At 43.1% G+C, this 21788-nt stretch overlaps 1 protein-coding gene across 2 annotated transcripts in view; it reads right to left on the bottom strand.

Annotated features, from left to right (window-relative positions):
- LOC120956088 (uncharacterized transmembrane protein DDB_G0289901) overlaps positions 1-21788 on the bottom strand; it is a 350743-nt gene that overhangs the window by 283257 nt on the left and 45698 nt on the right. For both annotated transcript variants that reach the window (XM_049606605.1, XM_049606608.1), the window contains exon 2: positions 5053-5757. In XM_049606605.1, coding sequence (XP_049462562.1) covers positions 5053-5743 — 691 coding nt within the window. In that variant the 5' untranslated portion in view covers positions 5744-5757. The remainder of the gene's footprint in view (positions 1-5052; positions 5758-21788) is intronic.

Here is a 21788-nt window from a genome sequence, read left to right as displayed (position 1 = left end):
CAAGCGGAAGGCAAACAGAAGCAACAGCATTATTTGCAAACACCAGGTCTAAGACGCGTCCGCTGGTGTTAAGATGACCATTGATCTGGAAGAGTCCGCTATGATGCATCTCGTCCATAAACAGAGCGGAGAGAGCCGATCGCGTACGTGGCTCATAATGCAGAAATGGCAAATCCGGATCATGCTGAGCGGCTGACCAGGAGACGAGAGGTTGGTTGAAGTCTCCTAACAGGAGTAAACCGTCTCCGGGATGCATAGTTGAGCATAATGAGCGAATGCAATTTTCGATTTCACGGAGCGTGGCAGCATTTGCGGCAAGTCTAGGCGGGAGGTATGCAGCAACGATGAATAGTCGGGAATTGCCTAGTTGTATTATAACGCACACTAGCTCAAGCGATGGATGCACCGTTGTGTGCTCCCGTGACGTCAGAGACTGAGAGCACGCAATCAACACACCTCCACCGCGGGAACATGTACTGTTGTCAACACTACGATCGCATCGGTAGACTCGGAAGCTATCGTCAAACAGCAAAGCCGAAGGTAGACTAGGATCGAGCCAGGTTTCCGTAAGCACTATTACATCGAAATTGGATTCCAACACCGACAGGCGAAACTCATCGACCTTCGTGCGCAGTCCCCGCACGTTTTGATAGTAAACAGAGGCAGTGGAACGGGCAGTGCGAAGCGCATTAGCAGCAGGAACATAACAGGTAGGTGTTTGTGCAGACTTAACAGAGGTTCGTCTATTCGTGAAAGAAACGGTCAAGTGTGGTCTGTTGTAAGTTGGTGTTGGAAGTGCGGCGAATTAAAAGCGGGCCGTCAATGAGTGTTGAATTAGGACCATGAGTAGTGTCGTTCAGCGTGTGTTCTCCCAATTGTGGTGATGTTAGTGTATGAGCCTGTGAAGTTGATGCGTGTGCCGGTGCGTGATAGACAGTGGATGTTGGTGTGCGAGGCATCGATCGGCGATCGATGACAACAGGTGTGCGTGTGAGAGAACGGTGTTTGATGGTGATTGGTGACGATGAGTGTCCATGCTCTCGTTGACGGGATTGTACAAATTCACGTACACCAATACCGACAGGCCAGGACGATGGGGCGAGTGCTGCGTCACGAAGGGCAGCCGGTACTCTCACTTTGAAAGAAAGCCAGTTTACGCTGTCAACACTGACTCCCTTCCTCAGCAAGCAGTATGCTAGGACGTCATCGGTGGCTAAACGGCGTTTCACAGAAGCGACCACTTGCTCCACGGTGACGGCAGTGGACAAGCGAGATAGTCGGATCCATATTCTGTCTGTGGCCGGCTGGGGAAACGCTGCTCGAAGCGGTGACGATAGCGAATCGGTTCCCATGAGTTCTTCCGGTAGCGTAGACGAGGGTGGGATGCCGACTGTAGTGTTAGTGTACGCGCTTGGCGATGACGCTGCAAACATGTTATTTTGACGAATGTTTACGTTTTTGTTGACATCAGGGGACATAGAATCCTCGATGATACGCCGCCGCTTTCTACCCGCAACGGGCCGAGGATCGGTATTGCAAAGCTGAGGTATGGGTGCATTTTGCAGTAGAGTAAATCCACTGCGCACCTCGGCGATAATCGGTTCAATAAGCTTCCCCACAGCCGCAACAGTTGAGGTGAGAGCAGCTTGAAAACCGACCTGAGCCCCGATCTCTTTGACTGATCGGCAGCGCGGATTTTTCAGGATATTGGTGCACCCAGTGCAGCTCCAGTGCAGATCGATGCGAGTCAGGACCGCATCAATCAGCTCGGAAGGCAGCCTGCAACAACCGCGGTGAAAAGTAGCCTCACAGTACGCACAGCCGACGATACAGTCGGCAGCATCCAGTGACACAGCACACGCGAAACAGATAGCCGCCATCGCGAAATTATGTGCGGTTTTGATCACACCACCGTTAACCCGGATTAAAAACGTTAATACACAGTCGTGGGTCAATGAAATAACACACTAACGCGCAACAGTAACAGGAAGCAGTTTGGTAGTCAGTTGAACGAGTATTAACTGGGTACGTTAGAAAATACACTTAAATATTTTTGGAAAAACGCGGAGCACAGCGATAAGCGACCGAGCAGTTAGACGTCAGTCGTCGTGTGTTAGACGTTCTCCTTCGCTTGTTTAAAATAGCCTTCTTCGCCCTCGATTGGCACGAGCATCGAATGGTCTCATCAGCAGCGGCACGAAAGAAAATGAACCATCAATACACCAACAACATAATAACCTCTAAAAATAATCTGGTCACTCCGCGCCAGCAACCGGCCTGCTGAAATCTACATTGCTTCTAGTCAGTAATCGATTGCTCGCAATCAAAAATAGAGGATGCTAGTCACGAATCTATTGCGACTATTCCAAAAAAGTATGCTGCTAGTCTAAACTCAATTGGAAAACCCTGTTCACAGGCAGTAAACGTAGCCGACAAATACAGAGTTACCAATGCTCTATGTTTGTTTCCCGAAAATGTTTGAATTCTTAGTGTTATGCGTCGTTCCCACGATTTATAGAGCGAATTCCATTATTTTTTGATCATTTGCATCAAATGGTAATGGAATGTTAGAAAATGTTCTGATAATCTATGAATTGTAGTGAATAAATCATGCGACAAAACTTGAAAAATATGGGACGAACCAATTTATCATAGGAAACCCTGTAAAGCCAGCCTTGCGCACCAAACAACTGAAAGGTATTATGCGAGACGACAGACGTCCATGCCGTGGGGTAGGAAGAAATTCAGTGGAGGAGATGTTGAAAGCTTGGCTGGCGAGTACTGTTCTACGTGGAATCGAGATGAACTAGCTCTTGCTCTAGTTCTCTATCCCCCAAATACCTTCGCATTGCTTCGCAGGAAAACTTAAAACATATAAACAATGCAAGTTACAGACCTTAAGATCCGCAGTAGTTAAATTAGATCCACCAAGTACCACACCATTGAAAATGTGTTTTGGTCGTGAATTTAGCAATTTTTGTATCAACAATGTTATTAAATGTATTGTATAACTTTCAGTTTGGAAGCTGCATTGTTGAATTACTTTTATCATGTATTAATTATGTAACCGTAAAGACGGACACTTTAACTAAAATGTTGAAAATCTAGAGATTTATGGATGCAGTGACCATGAAAAGTAGCAGCCCTTATGCTACCCTCATATTTTATATGAAAATGTGTTGAAATTTTGAAGCTTCTATCCATTTTGATATTTTTTTCACTAATTAAAAACATTTTTTTTTGTGCGGTTTTGAATTGTTCAAGTATGGGATCAAAACCTGGTATGGGAAAGATGGACACCATGAAGGGACACCTGTAGAAAACGCTGGAAATTGAAGAGTTTTACAGTACTTTAACGTTATATGTTGTTTTCTTGACTCCTTTTACAAAAAAGTAATTTAGCAATCAAATAATTTGGCAAGCAATCAAAACAAATATAATCAACGAAAACCTAATTAAAAATATCACATTTTTAACAAACGTCATTTAATGCATTGCAAATTCAGGTAATAATCAATGAACACAAAATTTAAGAAGAAAGGACATAAGAACAGTTTCTGTAGAATATTTCAACGATGTTAAATCATTCTGAGTGGAACCAAGAGAAGCATTTCGAACACATAGTCCATCCTGTCCCCTGGTCTGAATTGGAAAATGGAAAACCACATGTTTCACATAGGGTGTCCCACATAACGTAGGTCTTGCATTGCTTTTGATTCATCTTCTTGCAAGATAGCTTGGGTTCTTTTTTTACAAGCGACGGATTTTTAGCTTCGCAAATAAAAATATCGATGCTTAAAAAACGCTTGTTTTAATAAAAACAATATACTTCGGCTGAAAGAAAGAATCCTGTTGCAGTGTGCAACACCCGCAGAGTCCGTCTTTTCCTACCTCCCCCTATAAATTTTCAAAATCGTAAGAGAATTAGATTTTTGCTGATGGTTTATAAAATTTTGAAAAAGGAAGGAAATGGTTCCTGAATTTAAAAATATTCGATGTGCCGTAGTTTTTAATAAGTATCCCGTTTTTTCATCCACTCCATCTGGTTAGCCTCTTTTATGGGTAATGGGTTATCTCTTATCACCGCATACAAGCTTTACTCAACTTCTTCTAGGGATAACAGCTATTGTCGTTCAGGACCACTAATGAGCTTGACTGTGACTTTTTGATTGAGGACAATAAAATCCGTCGTATGGGGAACACATTGCATACAGAGCATGTATCCTTGACGGGTATGTAAAGTTGAGCGACTTGACGACCGTACGTACCAAACGTATTCGTATCAATCACTACTCAGATACAGGGTGTTCGATATAAATTTGACACCTGGCCTTTGGGTTTATATCTCAGGGTTGAGTTGACGTATCGAAATGATTGATATGTCATTCGATTGCTAAAAGTTGTGCGAACAAGTGTAAAAATTGTCTAGCTCCTTAAATATGTGGAACCCGTCCGAATTGTACAAGCGCGTAACGTGTGTTATGATGGTTCGTGCCGGCCATACGAATGCCGAAATTCGAAAGGCAGCGATGTGTTCGCAAAACACCGTAAAAACAATACGGTGGCCAATGATCGGCCGTACGATTGGCAGCAGGATTCTGCACCATGCCATACGGCCGTAAAAACACGCCAATGGCTCACTGTCAATTTCGACCGATACACCAGCACTGACGTTTGGCCACCCAGCTCCCCTGACCTTAATCCTATGGATTACTTTGTGTGGGGCACAGTTGAGCGGGACACCAACAGGGCGTCCTGCAATACCAAAGCGGAGCTGGTGGCCAGAATAAAGGCCGTGTTTGCAGCCATCCCCAGAGACATGGTTGTCCGGGCTTGCGCGCGGTTCCGGAAGCGGGTGCAGGCGGCCATCGACGCGGAGGGGGGGTCGATTAAAAAATGCGGCAAACATGGTAAGCTAAACGTTGTAGAATTTGTTTTTTTTTAATATTTAACATAAATTTGATAAAAATTCCTTTCCTATTCCCTCAGAAACTGTCAAATTTATCTCGAACACCCTGTATACATAAAACATGAATGAGAATGCATACTCACCACGACCACTTCGGCCCACGAATCGCAGATCGTTGAACTTGGCAACCTGATTCTTCATTACCGCTGTACAGTTACGCAGTTCGGCGCAATAGTTTTCATCGTTGCCGGCTCGCACCGTTACCATCGTACCATCACCGACGTCACCGAGAGCGACGACCTTGAACGCAACCGGAAGTGTTTTATTCGAGCGCCAGTGCGGGGGCAGCACAGTGCACACAAACAGAGGACTCCCGGTTCGGATAAGCTCGCCCGGGTGCTCGGACAGAAAGTCGCCCAACGTCCGCTCCGCAAGGATATCTGATGTCATTTTGGTGTAAGTATCGTTCAAGATGCTGGCCGCCGACGGTGGGCCACTTTCGCTGCCGGCACCCGTGCTCGATCCATTGCCATTGGTCGCGGTACCGCTAACGTTTCCAGTTTCGCCAACTCCTCTGCCGTTGGTGCCATTGCCATTATTACTGGATCTGCCTGTATTTGCACCGCTGCCTGAACCTCCATTGCCTGGGCTTTCATGTTGTCCAGAGTGACTGTTGCCATTTTGAGCACATACATTTAGACTTCCACCACTGCCAGCAGAGCCGCCACTATTTCCAGTCGATGAACCGTTGTTTCCATTACCAATATTTCCTGCACTAACAGTAGCACCGTTACCATTGCTGAGTGAGGGTGCACTATTGATTGTGAGGTGCATTGTGGGCACAAATTCTGTAAGAAACGTAAATCACGTACGAAGAATGAAACATAGATAAGTTAGGCGTTACGAACCATACATTAAATTTAATTATCTATTTTGATCTTCAGATATGAACATGAGGCACACCTGCCCTTGGCTGGGGAATTGCCTAAGTTTTTCACGTCGGTGCACTGTAGGATTGCACGCATACATGTACGCCATCCTCACAGTCACAGTTACCATCCTCGTCGAGCGACACATTAGGATTATGATAGTGGATGTGAACATCATTAGATGCGTGCGCGGCTGATCCTAATACACTGACGGCGGGTCAGTTGCAAATCAGAGGTACTTGTGTTCGGATTATTCCATCAATACAAATTGCTATCGTTTTATCCATAACTGGCGCAACCGTTCGGGCCATTCCTAAGTGCGTTTTTTTCTTCTTCACTTTAAGTGATTAGTGCAGTGTCCTGCCGTTTATTTTGTGGCATCATCCGGTTTTTACCATCTCCCGATACATGGACGATTTGTGGTGGTACCCAGGTATTTGTTTGTTTGTTTATTTTTTTATTTTTTTATTACGGCCTTGCCGTATTAACCCCTTTCGAGGAAGTGTATTTTGTTAAACTAAAAAAAACCTGTCTGTTGTAAGCTGTATTTATTGTGTGGATGTGTGTGAAATGTAATGATTATGTGGAAATATTATTATTTTGCATAAACGTGTGGATAATTTTAAGATAATCTATATCTAACATAGCTTATAGGTCTCGAACTGGGATGAGTGGTGTCTTTTTTAGAGTCTTCACTGATGAAGGAGTTGATACCTACAATTTTCGTACGTTTGACACGACCACAGTAAGTGGTCAACGTCATGATGAGATGAGCGTTTAACCCATAGTGATTTGAAATCAGTCTTGACATAGCCCTGATAAAAGAACGTCCAACCTTCAAGCCTCTAAACCATGGGTGTATATTAACATTCGGTAATATGGAATGACGATGGCGACCAAGAGCATCTTCACTCCAGTATTGTTGCCACTTTTCTATACAGTAATGCCTTGGTACCATAAGCACTTCTTGCGGATATATAGGCCGACTGAGTATTTCGATCGAGTTCGATCCCGCTTTTGCCAGTCTTTCAGCGTGTTCGTTGCCAGCTATTGCACTGTGAGCAGGAATCCAGGCTATGGTTATCTTGAAGCCTCTATCAGAGAGAGAAAACGCAAACATATTTTTATCTTCCGATAAAAATAGTTTGAGTGTTCAATTGATTGAGACCTAATGGCTTCGATGGCACTGAGGCTATCTGTGAAAATTTCGTATCTATCTGTTTGTCTAGAAGCGATGTCTTCTAGCGCACAGACGATAGCAGCAAGTTCCGCAACAAATACAGTGCATGGTGCTTCTAGCTGTTAGGAGTCAAATTAGATCCACAAGGGTGCACATGATTGAAAAATTATTTTGTTCGTGGATTTTACCAATTTTGCATATATTGTGCCAAAAATATTCTCAAATGTGTTGTTTAACTTTAAGTTAGGATGCTGCATTGTTGATTTTTTTAAAAATTACCATTTTGATGCATTTATAAGAAGTGTCCATCTTACCCGCAGTGTCCGTCTTTATCTACCTTCCCCTACTCATTATTCAAGTTTACATTCCCAAAACGCTCTCCGAATAGTTTTGGAGCTATTTCCGGTAGAGTGTTCTTGGTGAATATCTTCCTTGAATATGTCATTGAGATGTCAATTGATAGGAATTCGTCTGGCAAATTTGTCTGATGACTGATCGGAGGTGGGGTGTTAGTTAGCAGCGGTTTTATGCCCAAAGTCAAGTAATCGTTCCATATTTGTAGTATTTTTGAATTATAATCCAAATCTTGCAGTTCTATGAAGTTTTTTTTATAAACAGGCTATTTGAGGTGCAGGCGGAGTTCTTAATCAGGATTCTTAGAGATAGCTATTTAAATCGCATGTCCAGTGGCATGATCCCAGCCATCACCTCGAGGGACATGGTGTGTGTAGAAAGCATGCATCCCAGCGAGATACGCAAGCATCGATATTGAATTCGCCTGAGCCGGTGGACATGTGTACTAGCTGCCCAGTGAAAACATATGCAGCCATACTCAAGGGAAGATAGGATTGTTGATTTGTACAGCTGCAGTAAATCTCTGGGATGTGCTCCCTACCACGTACCGGTAATCGTTCTGAGGAAGTTTATCCTTTTGCTACACTTTGTTACTAAGTATTGTATGTGTCTTCTCCAAAGGCATTTGCGATCGAACCCAACTCCAAGATATTTAAATGTGTTGACATTTTCTATTCTCTTGTCCTTCAATGATATCCTAGGAGCAGGAGGGTGATGTTTCTTTGAAAAGACTACAAGTTTTGTTTTTTCCCCAAGTTTGTTGACCAGGTTGTTAAGTTATTTATGTTTTTTGCAATGAAGCTTCCATTTTGGCACTGTCGGGGCTAGCAAAAGATACTACAGCATCATCTGCCAACTGTCGAAGAGTACAACCGTTTACAAGGCACTAGTCAATATCTCTCACGTAAAAGTTATAAAGCAAAGGACTAAGACAAGAGTCTTGAGGTAGCCCGTAGTAATTTGTCCTGTTAAAATTTAGAAAATTGTTGTTGAAGTGCATTATTTTTTTAGACAGTAATGTGTAATATATATTATTGAGTTTCGGAGGAATACCGGCTTTTTCTAATTCTTGACATAATATTTCTATACATACGGAGTCAAAAGCTCCTTTAACATCAAGAAATATGGATGTCATATCATGTTTACGACCGAAGGCTAACTGAATGTCTGTTGTAAGTAATGTAAGACAGTCATTGCAGCCCTTCCCTTTACGGAAGCCATATTGTGTTTTGGATAGCAACTGGTTGTTTTCCAGCCAGCTGTCTAACCTAGCAATATCATGCTTTCGAACAGTTTCCTTAAGCAGGATAACATATCGATGGGCCGGTGAGTTGGTGAGTCTGTTGACGTGCTGTTTTGTTTTATTACTTTTATTTCTCGCCAGCAAGGGGGAACAATATTATTTTCTAAAAATTTGTTAAATAGTTCGAGTAACTGTTCTTTGGCAAAGTCTGGTAAATTTTTAAGCAGTTTTCCCTTTATGTGATCCAACCCAGGTGAGGTGTTGTGTATTTTGTTCAATGCTAATTTAAATTCATTCATTGTGAATAAAGTATCAAGTTCAGGATGTGAGCCAGGAGAGGTTTGAGAAAACTCTGAGGGTGGAGCAAAATCTTTACAAATTTTTTGGGCGAATGGGCCTAGCCAAGACCCATCCAACTTTTCACTCTCGTTGGTTATTGTGCTATTTCTCATTCGTTTGGCTGTGGTCCATAATTCACGCATGGATGTCGATGAGGTGAGACTGTTAATAAATCTCCTCCAATACCCTCTTTTCTTAGCTTTCAGTAGGTTTTTGCAAGCTTTTTCTAAAGTTTGGTATCTTTCTTACAGTGACGTGGAACCTACCCGACTATATTCTTTAAAAGCTAAGGATTTTTTCTTGTGCATCTCGCTGCACTCGGTATCCCACAATATCGTAGGAGGTTTGCTTTTTTATTTTTACTAGTGTTAGTTTTTGTTTGGGATTCTAAAGCGCACTGGAGGATGGAATCTGCAATTTTTTTTTCATATTTTTCCATTGGGTTATTTGTATCGTATGAGACAAATGATTTTTTAATAAGCTCCCCATATTTGTGCCAGTCTATGTTGCGTGTAAGGTCGTGTTTCAAATCTAAATTATTTTCCGTACTATTACCTCTAAACATTTTTGTCAATGTTGGTAGGTGATCGGAGCCTTGAGGGTCTTGAATGACCTTCCAGGTGCAACCTAAAGCGAGTGTTGCGGAAACTATGGAAATATCTAAGCCGCTTGGCCTTGCCAGGGGTTTGGAGATTCGAGTTGCTTCACCAGTATTCAAAATAGATAGTTGAAAATCATCACAGAAGTTACGGATTATTTCACCACGGGCGTCGTTAAAGTCACCCAAATTTGCAAAAAGGGCTGGTAAAATTTTAGCAAGATGTTCTAATTCATTTCTAATACAATTTTTTTTCATTTATTTTGGTTAATGGTTTTATGTAAATCGATACCAAACAAATATCTTCACCTTTTATTTTGGCTTGAATCGCAGTCGCTTCGATCAAATTCATAGCAGGAAATGAGAGTTTATAAAAGGAATGGGGTTTTTTAACACCCACCAGTACGCCTCCACCCATACCATCATCTCGCCCTGATCTGGTTATTTTAAATCCAGAAAGAAAAAAATCCTCAGTTTTGGCTAACCAGGTTTCACACAAAACGAAAGAGTCAATGTCCTGCTCAGATTGCATTGCATTCAACATTTTTATGCAGGACACTTCTGCAGTTCCACTGGAATATTTTTATCATTAAGTTCTCACTACTATTTTGTGGTAATTCATACGCTAATCGCGCGTCTGTTTTTGTTCTTTGGTGGTCGTCCAGGCTTGCGTTTGTGTACACTTGTTAGCGAATGCATCGTCGCTGTCGGATGCATCGTCTGTCCTTCTTTTACTTACAATAGCCGCACTAGTTAGTGCGCTATTGGTAAGGAAGAGATTAGGTGACGGTGTGTGCCGGTGGAGCCTTAAATTCCACGACAGATGTCGAAGCAGCAGGTTTGGCTAGCGCTACTGTGGGCCCTGTCGTACTAGGCAGTTTTTGTAATAACACTAAGGGCGACGTTGGTCTGAGTGACAACGTTGGCGCCAACAGCGACGTTGATGTTAGTGACACCGGTGTGGTGGGTGTTGGTACGGTTGTCGGATTTTTTATAAGAGCCGCGGAAGTTTCGGGCTTATTTTGCACTGGCTCGCTGGTGTGATTTGTAAGTCGATCATGAACGTTACTTCTTCTTCTTTGGCTCAACAACCGATGTCGGTCAAGGCCTGCCTGTACCCACTTGTGGGCTTTGGCTTTCAGTGACTAATTGATTCCCCCCCATAGCAGGATAGTCAGTCCTACGTATGGCGGCGCGGTCTATTTGGGGATTGAACCCATAACGGGCATGTTGTTAAGTCGTACGAGTTGACGACTGTACTACGAGACCGGCAAACGTTACTTACCGTTCTTATATACTTTTCTATTATCAGAACATGTCTTCCCATTATGCTGCGCTTTTCCGCAGCTTCGACATGTTCTGATTTGGCCTCGATACGTTACGTACGTATATTCTCCGTGTATAGTTATGTGCGATGGTATAGGTTTCTCTAAAACCATCGTCACCTATCTGTTGCCATCGGGAAGGCCTTTGCACGGGTATGTGTGACTACAGGTTCCTTCACGAATCTCACGCACTTCACCCCCCTTCTCAGACAAAGAGAGCGAAATTTACAGGCGAGGGGCATGTATAAACAGGGGGAAGGGGTTCGGTCGATTTTGTATTGGCCGCCATAGTCGAGCGGAAGCGATTTTTTTCCGAATTGAGAGTGAGCGCGCGCAGCGCTCTATCCCCGACAGACAAAGAGAGCGAAATTTACAGGCGAGGGGCATGTAGAAACAGGGGGAAGGGGTTCGGTCGAAGTTGTATTGTCCGCCATAGTCGAGCGGAAGCGATTTTTTTCCGAATTGAGAGTAAGCGCGCGCAGCGCTCTCTCGTTTGCCTTCAAATTACATGGGGCGCTCTCGCGATACAAAACAGCTGATCAGCTGATACCTCCTCCCTCCCGTTTTTTTCCTCTCGCGCTGCGCTGGAGCGCGGATCAGCTGTTCTTGCTCTCTCGCGTTTCTTTCGGTTTGCGCTGCGCTGTTGCCGCACTTGCGCGCTGCGCTGAACACCCCCTCCCCCTCGTTTCTTTCGTTGCGCGTTGTGCGCTGTGCGCTTTCGTTCACTTTGATTTGCTGCGTAATAAAATCGCATGCATCGAAATAAATTTAATTACATCAAACTCGTTTGATATTTTAACACTTTATTGAAACTTAAGGCACAGTTCCACACATCGCTAACCACAATCTTGCCACAAAACCACACATATTTTTTATTATAAATAATTTAAAAAAATCGTCACTTCAAGCACCCGCCTTACTGCCTGTATGTTGTGTATGTTGAATACTGTAAAAAAAGCATTGTAATAAAGCAGCATAATTTACATATTCATGTTGAATTATGAAAGATTAACGCTGCTTTATTTCAATGCGCACAACACTTCATCAATTGAAAATACGGCCGAGGCCGTAATAATGTGAATTGAAATAAACAACACTTCAACACTTCACTTCAAATTACATCGAGCGCCCGGGACTTAGGCTAAAACGCGCGCGGCCTCACACTGCGAAGGCTTGAACTGTACTGACGATTTTGTGTGGTAGCAAGAAAGGGAACGCACGAGGAACACTCGCTGCACTAGTGCGAGCGAGACACCGACACCAGCAAGCCGCTGCGAGAAAACCAAACTGAGCGCGCTGGCTGAAAGTGAACGCACACATTCACACATGTGTGATTGTGTGAGTGCGAAAACTGTGTAGAAAGCAAAACACGCTCTCGCCGCCGCGTAATTCCGCGTATTTCCAACCGTCTCCCCCTGCTTCTACATGCCCCTCGCCTGAAAGACGCACACTTTTACATTCTCATTGCTAGTAGGGTCCCATGCCTTCAAATTACATGGGGCGCTCTCGCGATACAAAACAGCTGATCAGCTGATACCCCCTCCCTCCCGTTTTTTTCCTCTCGTGCTGCGCTGGATGCGCGGATCAACTGTTCTTGCTCTCTCGCGTTTCTTTCGGTTTGCGCTGCGCTGTTGCCGCACTTGCGCGCTGCGCTGAACACCCCCTCCCCCTCGTTTCTTTCGTTACGCGTTGTGCGCTGTGCGCTTTCGTTCACTTTGATTTGCTGCGTAATAAAATCGCATGCATCGAAATAAATTTAATTACATCAAACTCGTTTGATATTTTTACACTTTATTGAAACTTAAGGCACCGTTCCACACATCGCTAACCACAATCTTGCCACAAAACCACACATAGTTTTTATTATAAATAATTTAAAAAAATCGTCACTTCAAGCACCCGCTTTACTGCCTGTATGTTGTTCATGTTGAATACTGTAAAAAAAGCATTGAAATAAAGCAACATAATTTACATATTCATGTTGAATACTGTAAAAAAAGCATTGAAATAAAGCAACATAATTTACATATTCATGTTGAATTATGAAAGATTAACGCTGCTTTATTTCAATGCGCACAACACTTTATCAATAGAAAATACGGCCGAGGCCGTAATAATGTGAATTGAAATAAACAACACTTCAACACTTCACTTCAAATTACATCGAGCGCCCGGGACTTAGGCTAAAACGCGCGCGGCCTCACACTGCGAAGGCTTGAACTGTACTGACGATTTTGTGTGGTAGCAAGAAAGGGAACGCACGAGGAACACTCGCTGCATTAGTGCGAGCGAGACACCGACACCAGCAAGCCGCTGCGAGAAAACCAAACTGAGCGCGCTGGCTGAAAGTGAACGCACACATTCACACATGTGTGATTGTGTGAGTGCGAAAACTGTGTGATAGGGTTCCCAGTTTCTCGGTAAGTACGGCCCTACTAGCAATGAGAATGTAAAAGTGTGCGTCTTTCAGGCGAGGGGCATGTAGAAGCAGGGGGAGACGGTTGGAAATACGCGGAATTACGCGGCGGCGAGAGCGTGTTTTGCTTTCTACACAGTTTTCGCACTCACACAATCACACATGTGTGAATGTGTGCGTTCACTTTCAGCCAGCGCGCTCAGTTTGGTTTTCTCGCAGCGGCTTGCTGGTGTCGGTGTCTCGCTCGCACTAATGCAGCGAGTGTTCCTCGTGCGTTCCCTTCCCAACAGTCAAAAGCCGAAGATTTTATATTGACCTTTCGTTTTTTCTATCTGTCTCTCGCTCTAATTTGAGTGATTTTCCATTCGTAAGTATCCACGAGCTCCCTCGTGTGGTTGTTGTTGTTGGAAGTTGAAACCGAACCCCCTTCGTGCGCTGCCAAAATCAGCGAAGAACGAAATCGAGTGGCTCAAGCGAAAAAACGAAAAAAAAATGACGAACGAGTGTGCTGTGACAATAACACACACACGCACAAGGCGACACCCGAAATCTGGTGCGATACCGGCTTTCAGTGGAGCAAGTACACACATGCACACATTTGGCCACACCAGCGCTCTGTGCAGGTAGTTTCCTGCAGTCCACGGTGATACTACACACAGCCACGCACTTGGCGATACACGCTGTGTGGTGGACGTTCAGAATTCAGTGGTGCAAATACACACATGCATACACTTGGCGACACACGCTCTGCTGTGCGGTGAGATTTGTGTTCTGTGTCCAGTGGTGCAAATATACACACACACGCACTTGGCTACACACGCAGTACGGCGCGGTTGGCTTGGCAGAAGCGCATACACACATTCACGCAGTAGGCTTCACTTTCAGTTGAGTGAGGTTGGTGCTTGTATGGTGTTTCAGCGCTTGGCGGATAAACCCCGTAAAAAATGGAGTTTTGTTTAATTTGAGGTAAGTAAAAGTGATTAAAATTATCAACCAACATCCCCCCTTCTAATTAATATCATTTTTTTTCCATTTCATGTGTGTTTGACGGCGAACGGAGACAACAAAAACCTGTGGCTGTGTCGTAGTGTTGGAGCAGTGGCCCGTACAGTGCAGCGAGAAAAACCAGGAGCAACAGCGATGAGGAGCAGAAAGTACTGTGCTGAATTTGTTTTTTTTTTACTGTGCGAGTGTAAAAAGTGTTTTTTTTTTAAATTATGTGCGTTGATTTAGAATTAAGTGCAGTGATTGTTGTGCAAGTGTTGTGTTTTTTTTGTATTCTAAGTTGGTTCGATATTCAATAAATCGAATTACGATAATATAATGGTGTGCACTGTATCATTTCGGAAAGAAATCCTGGCAAAAAAGGGGGAGGGGACTAATTAAACGAAGGTTCGTGCAGACCCCCGTTCGGGTTTTGCTTCGGCTTCGGGTTTGCTTCGGCTTCGGGACCCGACGGATCACTTGAATAATTTCGCCAACTCAAGTTCTTTTTCAAGCGCGTATTCAAGCGATCTCTGAGTGCTGGTGCCCGGTGGGTTGCTTGCTACCACACAAAATCGTCAGAACAGTTCAAGCCTTCGCAGTGTGAGGCCGCGCGCGTTTTAGCCTAAGTCCCGGGCGCTCGATGTAATTTGAAGTGAAGTGTTGAAGTGTTGTTTATTTCAATTCACATTATTACGGCCTCGGCCGTATTTTCTATTGATAAAGTGTTGTGCGCATTGAAATAAAGCAGCGTTAATCTTTCATAATTCAACATGAATATGTAAATTATGTTGCTTTATTTCAATGCTTTTTTTACAGTATTCAACATGAACAACATACAGGCAGTAAAGCGGGTGCTTGAAGTGACGATTTTTTTAAATTATTTATAATAAAAAATATGTGTGATTTTGTGACAAGATTGTGGTTAGCTTTGCATGGAACTGTGCCTTTAGTTGCAATAAAGTGTTGAAATATAAACCAAGTTTGATGAGTTTAAGTTTGATTTCGATGCATGCGATTTTACGCAGCAAATCTATGTGAACGAAAGCGCACAACGCGCAACGAAAGAAACGAGGGGGAGGGGGTGTTCAGCGCAGCGCGCAAGTGCGGCAACAGCGCAGCGCAAACCGAAAGAAACCCCTACAGACAAAGAGAGCGAAATTTACAGGCGAGGGGCATGTAGAAACAGGGGGAAGGGGTTCGGTCGATTTTGTATTGGCCGCCATAGTCGAGGCGCAGTGATTTTTTTCCGAATTGAGAGTGAGCGCGCGCAGCGCTCTCTCGCATGCCTTCAAATTACACGGGGCGCTCTCGCGATACAAAACAGCTGATCAGCTGATACCCCTCCCTCCCGTTTTTTTCCTCTCGCGCTGCGCTGGATGCGCGGATCAGCTGTTCTTGCTCTCTCGCGTTTCTTTCGGTTTGCACTGCGCTGTTGCCGCACTTGCGCGCTGCGCTGAACACCCCCTCCCGTGCGTTCTTTTCGGTTTGCGCTGCGCTGTTGCCGCACTTTGCGCGTAGCGCTGGACAACCCCTCCCCCCCGTTTCTTTCGTTACGCGTTGTGCGCTGTGCGCTTTCGTTCACTTTGATTTGCAGCGTAATAAAATCGCATGCATCGAAATAAAACTTAAACACATCAAACTCGTTTGATATTTTAACACTTTATTGAAACTTAAGGCACAGTTCCACACATCGCTAACCACAATCTTGTCACAAAACCACACATATTTTTTATTATAAATAATTAAAAAAATCGTCACTTCAAGCACCCGCCTTACTGCCTGTATGTTGTGTATGTTGAATACTGTAAAAAAAGCATTGAAATAAAGCAGCATAATTTACATATTCATGTTGAATTATGAAAGATTAACGCTGCTTTATTTCAATGCGCACAACACTTCAACACTTGAAAATACGACCGAGGCCGTAATAATGTGAATTGAAATAAATAACACTTCAACACTTCACTTCAAATTACATCGAGCGCCCGGGACTTAGGCTAAAACGCGCGCTGCCTCACGCTGCGAAGACTTGAACTGTACTGACGATTTTGTGTGGTAGCAAGAAAGGGAACGCACGAGGAACACTCGCTGCACTAGTGCGAGCGAGACACCGACACCAGCAAGCCGCTGCGAGAAAACCAAACTGAGTGCGCTGGCTGAAAGTGAACGCACACATTCACACATGTGTGATTGTGTGAGTGCAAAAACTGTGTAGAAAGCAAAACACGCTCTCGCCGCCGCGTAATTCCGCGTATTTCCAACCGTCTCCCCCTGCTTCTACATGCCCCTCGCCTGAAAGACGCACACTTTTACATTCTCATTGCTAGTAGGGACGCGAGAGAGCAAGAACAGCTGATCCGCGCATCCAGCGCAACGCGAGAGGATAGAAACGGGAGGGAGGGGGTATCAGCTGATCAGCTGTTTTGTATCGCGAGAGCGCCCCATGTAATTTGAAGGCAAACGAGAGAGCGCTGCGCGCGCTTACTCTCAATTCGGAAAAAAATCGCTTCCGCTCGACTATGGCGGACAATACAAAATCGACCGAACCCCTTCCCCCTGTTTCTACATGCCCCTCGCCTGTAAATTTCGCTCTCTTTGTCTGTCGCGAATGTTTTCCGAGATACCGACATCACTTCTTGAAAAAAAACACTTGGAGCGTTATCAACACGTCTTATCGCTTTGACAGCCACTCACGGAATGATGGTACCCAGGTAAATAGAAAAAAAAACATCAAACACTTAGCGGATTTTAATCTAGAGAATTAACACCGTATCTATTTCCCATTTGAGCTAAGCTGTTTTGTTAAACGTTTAAGCCTAGATTTAATCCTTTCCCAAAAGTGAAAGCTCTTTCGTGTGATCGAAAAATGAATCAAGTCGACTTGCAAACTCTCATAGGGAATTTTGCAGCCATGGAACCGTTTAACCGTGCTTCAACAACAAAATGGCGAACTTTCTCAAATGCTGCAGCAGCAGCAACAACAACACAATAGTTTTAATCCTACCGAACCTTCGGTTAGATTCGAAAATGATATGTTTAGGTTACCAGATCCTTTGAAAACCATCCCAACGATTGATAGTAATAAGAAACATTTAATATCATGGATTGCCACTGCGCAAAAATATTAAATATGTTTAAACCAATTGTCTCCGTGCAAGTTTACGAAATGTATGTTCAGGCCGTAATAAATAAAATAGAAGGCAAGGCACGCTACACTTTTTGTGTTAACGGCAATCTGACCAGATTTGAAGAGATTGTCGAAAATTTGACGTTTGGCGACAAGAGAGACATGGCTACTTATCAAACGCAGCTTTGGACCATGAAGATGGATGAATCCATACAAGTATACTATACGCGAACAAAAGAGATTGCACATAATATGAAAGCGTTAGTGAAACAAAAAGATTTGTATCGCAACAGTTGGCAAGTGATTACCGATTTTATAGACCAGGAGTGTTTAGCAGCATTCATAAAAGGGCTCAGTAAGCAATACTTTGGATATGTGCAACCTGCGAAGGCAGAAGATTTAGAAACAGCCTACTCGTTTTTGTGCAAGTTCCGGAATTCGGAACAAACGAAAAAAATAACTGAAAATTTTAATGGGTTTATTAAGAGCAAACCTACACCTTTTGTTCTGAAAACGGGTAATTCCAAACATCCTAGCAGTGGTAGTGTAAACCCGCTTGGCAAAGAGTAACTCATTTTAATGCCTCTCGCTACCCCTGGCCTTAGTTTTAAAGGAATCATGCGACACACTCGCACTCCACTACCCCATCCCATGGAAAAACGCTCCCACCATCGAGGTGTTGATCAAAATTTCGCTGTGTGCATGAGACACACACTCGCACTCCTCCAGCCCTCCATAACCTATCGCTCCCACCGTTGCGAAGATGGGAGAATTTTTGCTCTGAGCGTGAGACCCTGAAGCGCAAGAGATGACACTATGTGTAAAGACGATCATAATTCGATATGGTCAAAATGCGTCGATTGTCGTTTCATTTATCTGGTAATGATGTTTTCACTTCATCAAAATTTTAAACGTAAACAACTAGGCTGATAACAATATTTTAAATGTAAATCAGAATAAAATCAATTCATTTGAAGTAAAATAAATTCGATTATACTTTATTATGACCATATGATCAACATTTGTACATAGTGCCATTTACTTTGTGTTCTTCACTCTCGCGCTGTGTTGTGATCGTTCGAAACTCATCGCCAGAACGAATGCAAATTTCATTTGGGAAGGATTGGTGCCGGTAGATGCGAAAATTATTAAATGTGAATAGAAAAGTGGTTAAGTTAATCGTGAAAGATGTCAACGCAGGCGTAAATGCAGTATGTTTTGTTACATGATCTACGGGTAAGTGCATGCATAAGAAGAAGTAGCTTCCAAATGATGTTTGTGTTCTAATAATCGTACTGCTTTTAATGTTTGATTATTCTTCTATTATTTTCCATCACACCTAGCTATTTCATTACGAAAGCACCTGATAACAGATCAAAGCAGGTGAATCGGGCTTACATGGTGCCGTTTAAATTCAAATATCTTCGTGATCGGTAAGTTTTAAATAGTCCTAGTTTTGTTCACCATTCTAATGCTCGATTTATCTTTCATTCCTCTGGCAAACGCATCAAACAGCAAGTGTTTCTCTTCCAACAGCACAAAATTTGACGTTCGCAAAAAAGCGTAAACAAACAGCTATTTGGCGCAGTTGTGACCCATTGATATGATAATAAAATTAAAATGCATGATTCTAATTGATTTATGTACTTATTTCATGCTTCTTAAACAAAATATCGATGATATTCAGATGTTGGAGCTTTTTGTCGCTCTTGTGTATGTTTTTGGTGCGGCCAGGAGAAAAGCTCGTTTTGCAGGTGACAAGCAATTTTGACAAAGTTGAATTTTTTTTCAACATTTGGTCACCTCCGTGTCCACGCGCTAATTGGATTCGTCGGTTTTCGTAGTGTTAATTTGATTTATCTGACTAAGGCTTATCGCTTTGATTATTTTTCCGAACAGCGTACGAAGTTGACGGCGTTTCGTTATCGTATTTCTTCCTTCCCCGCTCATCTGTGTTAGTGTGATCTAGTTTTTTTTCGATACGACGCGTTTGTGTATTCGATGGATACCGAATAAGCTTCGTCTAATTTGTTTGGTTTACAACTCCTAACATATGACGATAATGTTTCTTCGAGACCATCGATAAAGCGTATGAGTGTAATGACACCGATCAAATGGTGTACTGCCGGTATACATTTTTTATATTCTTCCGCAGATGCGGTTATTGATCTGATTTTTGTTTCGATTTTTTTTCAAGCAACTATAATATTCTGCTAGAGTCTTCCTTCTTTGTCGCTCGTTGAACAGTTGTTGTATGTGTGATGTCGATTATCGTTTCATTTATCTGGTAATGATGTTTTCACTTCATCAAAATTTTAACGTTAACAACTAGGCTGATAACAATAGTTGAAATGTAAATCAGAATAAAATCAATTCATTTGAAGTAAAATAAATTCCTTTATACTTTATTCTGACCATATGGTTTGTGTTCTTCGCTCTCGCGCTGTGTTGTGAACGTTCGAAACTCATCGCCAGAACGAATGCAAAGTTCATTTGGGAAGGATTGGTGAGAGAAGATGCAGCGAAAATCATTAAGTGTTAATAGAAAAGTGGTTTAGTTAATTGTGACAGATGTCAACGCAGATGTAAATGCCGTTTTATTGTTACTTAATCTTTTAATGTTTGTTTATTCTTCTATTATTTTCCATCACACCTGGCTATTTCATTACCAAAGCTCCTGATAACAGATCAAAGCAGGTGAATCGGGCTTGAAGTGAAGATCAAAGCAGGTGAAACAGAGTCGCCATTTAACATAAAATATCTTCCTGATTGGTAAGTTTGAAATATTACTACCCGCACAACAAAATCGAGCAGTTTTCGAGCTCGGTTTGTAGCTCGCTTTCCGCCGAAACCGATCGAGAAAGCGAGCAGAAACGTCCGAAGAACCGATCGATGTTCTTGATCGATTGAAGCGTTTACGATCGTTCGAGAGAGCGCACTGTATGTGTTTATCTCTTTCTGACAAAAAACCTCCGGTACGCGACCGTGTTGGCGCAAAAATGATAAAGGCCAAAACATAGTTCACACCCACGTTCTTTTTCTCTCCTCCTTCCCCTCTTCCCCATCCTTTCACCTCGCTTTATCATTATTGGTTCTTGTTCTCTAGCTACATTGAGCGAGAGGTTGAGAAGTATTCGATCGCTTTGTGCAGCGGGTAGTTTTGTTCACAATTATAATGATCGATTTATCTTTCATTCCCGCTGCGCAAAGCGATCGAAAACTTCTCCAACTCAAACTGCAAACATATTTCACAGCCCATAGCCGGCATCGCGAATAAATGAACACATTTTAATAGACGTTTAAAGTTCATTTTGGTTTAACCGAGTTCATTTGTTCTTCATTTCTGTTAAAATAAACGAGCGTCAAAACAGTTAACGACTGCTCGATATCGCATATAGGCAAACACGGGTAAAAAAATCGAGCACTATAATTAAACGACTGTTAATTTGCATCGCATACGCTCTTGACAGTCGTTTGTTTAACGGTGGCATATGACTAGTCGTTAAAATTAACAAATGAACTCAATTCGATCGCGATGCCAAATTCTAGCAATTTTTAACGACTCTGGTTAATTTTAATTTTTTTTTTTGGCTCAACACGGACTCTCTAAGGGACATTACTGTCCAACAGGAATTCAAAGCCGCTTTAGACGAGTCTCTACTACCAAAAAACAGTTATGAAACTACGAGCGAGAGGTGGAACGATCTAAAAACAAAAATAATAAACTGTGCAAGAAATATACTCCCACCACGTCGTGGCAACACCAAATCTGGCTGGATCGACGATGAATGCAGACAAGTGACCAAACATAAGAATACTGCATACCGAGCAATGCAGCAACGGCATAGAACGCGGGCATGCGCAGAGGAATATTCATGGCTCAGACGCGAAGAGAAACGAGTTCACCGCTCCAAGAAGCATGCTTTGGAAGAGCAAAACATGCGAGAACTCGAGCAAACCAGAGAGGCGTACGGACCGACACGAAAGTTTTACCAAGCGATAGCAGGTTACCGAAACAACGTTGTACCTAAGGTAACCTGCTGTCGCAACAAGGATGGAGATCTGGTTAGTAACCAGCTAGAGGTCCTCTCGCGGTGGGCTCAGTACTTTGATGAATTACTCAACGACCAGTTAAACGAACAGCTAGAAGCACCACTAGCAGATAGTGTCATACTACTGCCACCTAGCATAGAAGAAACACGAAAGGCTATCCGTCGGCTGAAAAATAACAAGGCACCCGGAACCGACGGAATTGCAGCTGAACTGGTCAAGAATGGAGGTGCACGACTAGAAAACGAGATTCATCAAATAGTTACTGAAGTGTGGGATAGCGAATCGATGCCTTGTGATTGGAATCTCGGCATCATCTACCCCGTATACA

The sequence above is a fragment of the Anopheles coluzzii genome, chromosome X, assembly GCF_943734685.1.
Source record: "Anopheles coluzzii chromosome X, AcolN3, whole genome shotgun sequence".
Lineage (NCBI taxonomy): Eukaryota > Metazoa > Arthropoda > Insecta > Diptera > Culicidae > Anopheles > Anopheles coluzzii.
This window is presented reverse-complemented; position numbering and strand designations above follow the sequence as displayed.